Source organism: Pogoniulus pusillus, chromosome 36, assembly GCF_015220805.1.
Source record: "Pogoniulus pusillus isolate bPogPus1 chromosome 36, bPogPus1.pri, whole genome shotgun sequence".
NCBI classification, from domain to species: Eukaryota; Metazoa; Chordata; class Aves; order Piciformes; family Lybiidae; genus Pogoniulus; species Pogoniulus pusillus.
In genome coordinates this window covers 10,011,621-10,018,512 of record NC_087299.1, presented here as the reverse complement: position 1 = coordinate 10,018,512, position 6,892 = coordinate 10,011,621, and the positions used below count along the sequence as shown (strand labels likewise).

Sequence of the window (6,892 nt, the reverse complement as noted above, 5' to 3'; positions counted from 1 at the left end):
TATCTCGCTTTTGAAACCACGGGCGTGGGGCTGGGCTTCCGGGTGGGGCATGGGACGCACCTGCGCCAGCACCCTCAGAGCTCAGAAACGCTGGACGGGTGCTGGGCAGGCAGTGGAGACTTCGCTGTGCCACGTCTTGGGGGAAAAGCAGGGGGAATTCACCCTGTGTGGTGAAGACTTCCTCGGCTGGAGGACGTGATGCAGCTCTGCCAGGCAGCAGGTCTCAGAGCATGGTCCGTGGGGGTTCACACAGGCTGAGCCAGCAGCCCTGCTTCAACAGGCTCCCACAGACACAAACACAGTCCCCTTTCTGCCTTTGCCAGCTTGAAATGAATGGTGAACAGCTGTCGCCCTGTGGAATCCATCCTCTGAACCTTGTCCCAAGCCCTTCCCCAGCCCAGCAGCCGAATTCTGAAGAACTCTGTAAACACTGCCTGCTTCTGCCTGTGTCTACATCTGTCCTGCCTCAGGGCAGCCTTTTCCCGTGCCCTTATCCCACACGTGGCAGCCCTGGGCATTCACCCCTGCCAGGTTGTCCCACAGTCCTGCAAAGGGAAATATGCCATACACAGCTCCCTGCCAGCATGCGAGGGAGTGCCCCCCGAACCTGCTTGGGGGGCAAGGGGCTGAAATCGTAGCCAAACCCAACCCCTTCCATCCTCGTCAGTTTCCCAGCAGTGGGCCGGATCACAAACCCACTCGTTTTTGCAGTTCCCAGCACTCCTCCTTCCCGTGGATCCTGCAGTTTGGGCTTACGGGAGTGTGCCCCTGAGCCTCCCTGGTGTTCACGAGAGGTCTCACCGGTAACTCTGGCCTTTGAGGGCTTGAAAAGATGAGTTTGCTGCTACATGCTGCTGGTGCTGTCCTTCCCAGCAGTGTCGTAGCTGGGTGCTAAAGGAGAGGATGCCAGCAGCAAACCTCACTCAGCATGGCTGCAGGGAGGCAAACGTCTGGGTCTTCCTATCCTGCTGCTGGCTTCTGTGTGCATCAGTTCAGCATGATCCGAGGAAGTGCAGAGAAGGACTCCGAAGCTGCAGCACAGGACAGAGACAAAACCTTAACCAGAAGGTCATGCCAGACACTATGTGTTGTGACAACCTGCTGCTCTGAGCTGCTGCATACAGCAGCAGCAGGCAGAGGAATCCCCTTCTTGTGGAGTTAGCACAGAAGTGCTGGTGCAGTGGAAGAAGCACAGCATGGAACAGAGGATAGAACCTGGCCAAAGCTCTTGCTTGAGCCAACAGCCATGCAGACCTGCCTGGGAGCTCGAGCTGGCATTTCCAGACTGGCAGCTTCTCTGCGTGTGCTAAACTGGCTGCAGGGGCCTAATTTCAGCAGCAGGAGCAGACAGCCTCCTGCACATTGGGTGCCCTGGTGCCACCCCACACGAGGTGCTGTACACAACACGACCTACCAGTGCCGCTCTGGCCAGCACTGTGCTTCCACACAACAGTGCCATGGTGGTGAGTGAGGGACCCAAACGTGCCAATGTCAAAATCTTTATTTACAACAGTCTCCAAAAACCAAGGAACACTGCAAATAGTGAGGGTAGGAGACGCCTTAGGGAAGTAACAGGCCTACATACATCAGGAATTGTGCTACATCACTCTGAGAACCCAGACTCAAAGGTCTGCACGCCACGTGGTGGAATGGCAGTCCCCTCCCTCTGTCTTTGGGATGCTCACACCTCCGCTCCCCTCTGCTTCTGAACCATCCTCCTCCCATTTCTTCTCGTCTGCTCCCCCTGCAAACCTTGCTGCTCAGGCTCTGGGCCTGGCCCTTGCCCTCTTATTCCTCCAGCAACTGCCCAGAGGAGAGCAGAGAGGAGCAAGACAAACAACTACACACTCAGGATGGAGGCAGGCCTTGAAAGACTCTTGTCTCTTGGACTGGGAGTGCTAAGCCGGGGCAGAGCAGCTAGCAAAGGCCTTTGAAAATCCTGTGAACTATGGCTTGTGACTAGCTGGGGTGAGAAGTGATTTCAGAAGTAACTAAGAGACTGTGAATTTGTCTTGCCTGGCTGCAAATCAGTCAGCAGAGATTCCTTGGTGGGCAGTGTGGGAAGATTTACACATGTCACAGGGTTAAAGAAAAAGATGCCTATAACCTTCCAGGAGGGCATGCTGCTCTCTAAGAGTTTTCAGTGAAGGAGAAGCTAAAGCAATTAGATGCTGTGACATAAAGCAACATCCTAGCTTGCCTCAGCACAAAGCCAGGGGTCTGCAGAGAGACAACTGCATCTGGATCACCATTATCAGTGGCTGCAGCAACTCTGTAAGCATGCCATATGTCCTTCTCTTGGGGCTATTTCTTAGGTTGCCTTTGCTCTGGCATAGTATCAAATCCAGCAGGGATGGAGAACAGCCCAGCTCAGCTACTGATTCCCTTCCAGCATCTGCAGCCTTTGAAATTGCCAAGGTTGGTGGTCACACCTCATGCCCCAGTTGCCTGTACAGACCCCATGTGAACCTAGCAGCACCTTAAGGAGCACTATGCCATAAGGATGCAAACAAAGGGAGGAGACCTAGGTCTGCTCCTTCCTCTGTCACTGATTTCTGCAAATCACATCAGCTCTGTTCCTCCTCACTGCAAAGCTCATTTCGACAGGGCTGTTGTGAGCAGAGACTCTCCCTGAGCATCTTCAGCCGCGGGGATCCTCGAGCTCCCCAGCAGTTCTGCTGAAGGCAAAGAGCACCAGCACCAGCTCTGTGCATGCATCACAGTGCTCCAGCACTGCCCTTCTGCAACCACCCTGAGCTGGCAGGGTAAGGTCAGGACCTGCTTCATTTCCAGGAGGCTGCAGAGTTCCAGAATGATCCCCATCCTAAAACATTAACATCAGCTTCTCAGAATGTAACCCGCAGCAGGACTGACTACAAACAGAGGAGTGGGCAGGAAACAGAATTAGCCCATGGCAGAGTGCTGTAGCTGTAGTTCTTAACTGCAACAAGATCGTTTTGAGCTGGAGAGCAGGAGCAGTCTCTTCCAAGGGAGGCTGATCTGCTCTGTGTAAAAACAACAAACCCCACAGCTCAGCATGAAGCGTCTCACCTGCCCAGCTTCCCCCGCCTGAGCAAGGCTCCCTGGGACAGCCTCCAGTCACTTAGTCCAGACCCTACGAACATCTTGGGCACAAGCAGCTACCACAGAGAAGGCTGAACCTTGCCCAGCAAGATGTCAGAGCCCAAGACAGTCTGGGAAACAGAGGAGTCATCAGAGAAAGAAGATGGGCAGAGATGTGGGAGGAATTAATTTCGGGCAAACATCTGCTCCTGGCACGGTGCCAGGCAGGTGAGGCCTTGTCTCTTATTGCTACCAGCATCTGCCTCTGCGCAGCGATTCCCAGCAGGGCTGTCAGCCCCACCCTTGCATTTGCTCGGATAAACCCATCCCTTTCCTTCCTGCTGCAGGCTTATGAGTATTTCCTGGCCCCAGGGAGGAATATGCCTGCTCGGAGATGGATGTACACATCTGCTGCTGATGCATTGTCTCCGCAGGCGCCTGGGGAGGTCAGGGTGGTGTCAGCACTCTGAGGCAGGCTGGCTCCCACCCCTAAGCCTCTGTGACTCCACAGCACATGGAGAAAGCACCAGCCACGCCGCCCACTGAGCTCTGCAGTGATGGTGACAGCCCAAATGTCTCGTCAGATCTTAAGACAAGGGTCATGACCACACTTAATTAAATTTTCAGCTTACCAACACCCAGTGAGTCCCTGCAGTGAAAAGCATCACCTAGAATCACCTCCTGGCTCTTCTGCCCTCCTACTACAACCTGGAGCGAGTTCCTTCTCCTCTCATTGCCTCATTTTCCTTACTGAAGAGGCACAATCTCCATAAGTCTTTGCAGGTCATCTGCTACTGCTCCGCACTTATCTCAGCCTTTCATTTTCCTTTTTGAATGGCTCCAGCTATCATTTTGAACAAACAAGGGCAAGGTGATGCCCTGCCCCTGCTAGTGCCAGGCAGCCCTTCTGCACAAAAGCTGACCAGAGAGGAGGGAAAATGAGAATTTGTCCTTTCCCTGCCTGCTCCAGAAAACAGGACAGAGGCTTTCAGCTACTGAGAACTGTTATTTTTGTCTGCAGATCAGACACTGCCAGATCAGACCCAGGAGGCATAAAAGGTTTTCCAGTGCTTTGAAATGAAATCTCTGCCTTCCGCGAGTGGCTGAATGAATGCTCCCAGCATGGTGTGTCCTGGAGGCAGGGGGCTTACACAGCCTCTTTAGAGTGGGCACTGACATGAGACACAGGGGCTCAAATGAAGTTTAAACTTTGCAGGATTCAAAGCACATCTGTGCCTTGTCTCAAAAACCTCTCAAGGTTTCTTCAGGCTCCTAGAAGGAGGAATTTGCTCTCAGAGTGCTCTCAGCACCCTATTCTCTTGCCTGGTGACCTGGAAATATTGATCAACTTTCAGGAGTTTAAGGCATTAGCTAAATTCAGGTCAGGCTTCCAGAGAAAGCATCCTTGGCAGCAAAACTAGGGCTACCTTGCTGTCCTGTGGAGCACCCCAGAGCCACATGGGCCCCACGGGACTGCAAATGATCAGCACACTGCCCTCTGTGCTCACTGCCACCTAGGTGAGCTCAGGGCACCACTAGCTATTAAATCTGGAGAACAGACATAGGGAGAAGCACAGCTTAGAGATCAGGGTTGGGGCTCAACTGTGCTCAGCAGCCATCACAGCTAAAGGAAAGTGAAAAATCCTTTCCAGAACCATTTAATCATGGGCACAGGGTTCAGTGTGAAGGAACTGGTGCAGACCAGAGGTAGGTGCCAAGGAACATTTAACACTTGGCAGAAAGGGGTAACTCAGCTGCAGGATGGTGAGGACAAACCAGGTCTGGTCATGGGCTCACAACCCTCACTGCCTGAAGCAGGGCTGCTGGATTTTCCCTGCTACTAAGAAGAGTCCTGGTCTGGCACTCCTCTTTCTAGATGCCACTCTGGGGACCCTTAGGGACAAACCTTTGCTGCTGTTTCACATGACGTGAAGGTGTAAGACTGGCAGGGATCAGAGCAGGGATACACTGAGCCAGGCAGAAGCAGCTGCTGGTCTGTCTCAGCAGGTCCCAGAACTTGGCTGGAAAGGGGAATGGGCTTCTTGGAATTTCTGTCTTCAAAAGAGGGACAGTTCAGGCAGAAAACACTGAGCCACCAGGGCCATGGTCTCTGCAAACAAATGGACTTTTGTTTGTTTCTGGCCACCCCCTTCTATTGGCATCCCTGTAAATAATGTTTCATGCATCTCCCAGTGGGCCTGACCCCTCCACTTCCGCAGCACCCAGATGTGCAGCATGTCACTGCACACACTGAGCTATGGCCACTTTAAAAAGATGACAGAATCAGTGATGCTTAAAATGTACTTGTTAATGGCATCCAGTTTGCCATTTCATTTTACTTTAATATGAGCCATCTGCTCTGAGCAGGCAGCAGCCACAGGCTGAAGCTCCCCTGCCCTCCACAGGGGAGGGGGCCTCTGAGCTGCCACAGAGGATGCAGCATTGTTTATCCATGCATGCCGTGACCAAAAGGCCATCAAGAGCAGAGGCTTGACTGGTGAGGTCACATACTGAGCAGAGGTGGAACTGGGCACTGATACTACCTTGGCCTCACTACTGAGATGAGGGAGAGGAGAGCAGGCTGATGAGGACACTAACTGCATTGCTGGTGGCTGCTGACAGACGCAAGAGACCCCAGCAAGGAGCCTGCTGTCCCTCCAGCAAGCAGGGACAGCCACGTGTCCTGACACCCTCCACTCAGGTGCCATCCAGTGCCTCTAGTGCAGATCCCACAATGACATCCGTGAGAGCTCCTGGCAGAGAGCTGTCTGCTGCTCTAGCTTGGGCATAGGGCACAGCGAAGGGGTCCACACATTTTCCCAGGCCTGTCCAACAGCTCACTGCTGTTGTCAGAGGCTTAGGTAAAGAGGCACAGGCTTGGCGTGGGGGTAGAACATCGCCTCAGGAGCCATCATTGCAATGCTGACCCTGGCCAAGGGGAGGGAGAGAGAGAAGGGTTCTGAGGGGATCAGATGGCATTCCCAGCTTCTCCCCTTAGCTCTGTGGATCCAGAAAGCTCTGTTCATTAAAAAGAAGAAAAAAAAAAGAAAGAAGAAAAGCAGAAAGAAAACTGAGAGAAGGAAAGCTCCTCTCCTCCTACTGACGGGCTGAGGTATTCCCCGGGCAGCCCTCACTGTCCGTCATCCATCACTACCCAAAATAAATACAAGTTCAGAGCAAAACTCATTAGAAAATAAAGTGCATCTGGAGTGGAAAAACTTCTGGCAAAGGAGATTTTTTTTCCTCTTTTTTTTTCTTACAAAAAATATCCTTTAAAAAGAAAAGAAGGGGAGCCAGAGGGCAGAGCATGTGGCTCTTGGCATAGGGTCTAGAGGGCTGTCCCGTTGGGCAGAGGGATCTTAACTCCACTCTTGAGCAGGACGAGGCAGATGCAGAGAGCCAGCAGGCCGGCGAGCAGCACCCCCCCCACGGCCTTGAGGCAGGAAGTCCTGCTGCGGGTGAAGGTGCCAGGGCCCATGGTGCTCAGCAGGGCTGTGCTCACAGTCAGGGTGTACAGGATGGAGACGCCGGTGTTGAGGGCCACGATCTTGCCAAACTTGGCGAAGGGGGCGATGATGCAGAAGAAGAGCGGGACGGTGGCGATCACCGTGGTGACAGCGCTGGAGACGATGGCCACACCCACGTGCCGGACTGCTTCCATCGTCCTCCACTGGCGGCACGCACTGGGGTCCTGCCAGGGACAGCAGCGTTAGAGCAGCCCTTCGGGCTCTGAAGGGGGCCGGAGGAAGGCTGGGGAGGAGCTGTTTAGAAGGGCTTGGAGGGACAGGACGAGGGGCAATGGTCTGAAACTGGAGCAGGGCAGACTTAG

The 6,892-nt window shown here is 53.6% G+C and overlaps 1 protein-coding gene across 3 annotated transcripts in view; it reads right to left on the bottom strand.

Annotated features, from left to right (window-relative positions):
- Nucleotides 1-1,483: 1,483 nt before the first annotated feature.
- The window catches only part of DISP3 (dispatched RND transporter family member 3), a 100,356-nt gene continuing 94,947 nt past the window's right edge, over nt 1,484-6,892 (bottom strand). For all 3 annotated transcript variants that reach the window (XM_064171696.1, XM_064171695.1, XM_064171697.1), the window contains exon 21: nt 1,484-6,754. In XM_064171696.1, coding sequence (XP_064027766.1) covers nt 6,392-6,754 — 363 coding nt within the window. In that variant the 3' untranslated portion in view covers nt 1,484-6,391. The remainder of the gene's footprint in view (nt 6,755-6,892) is intronic.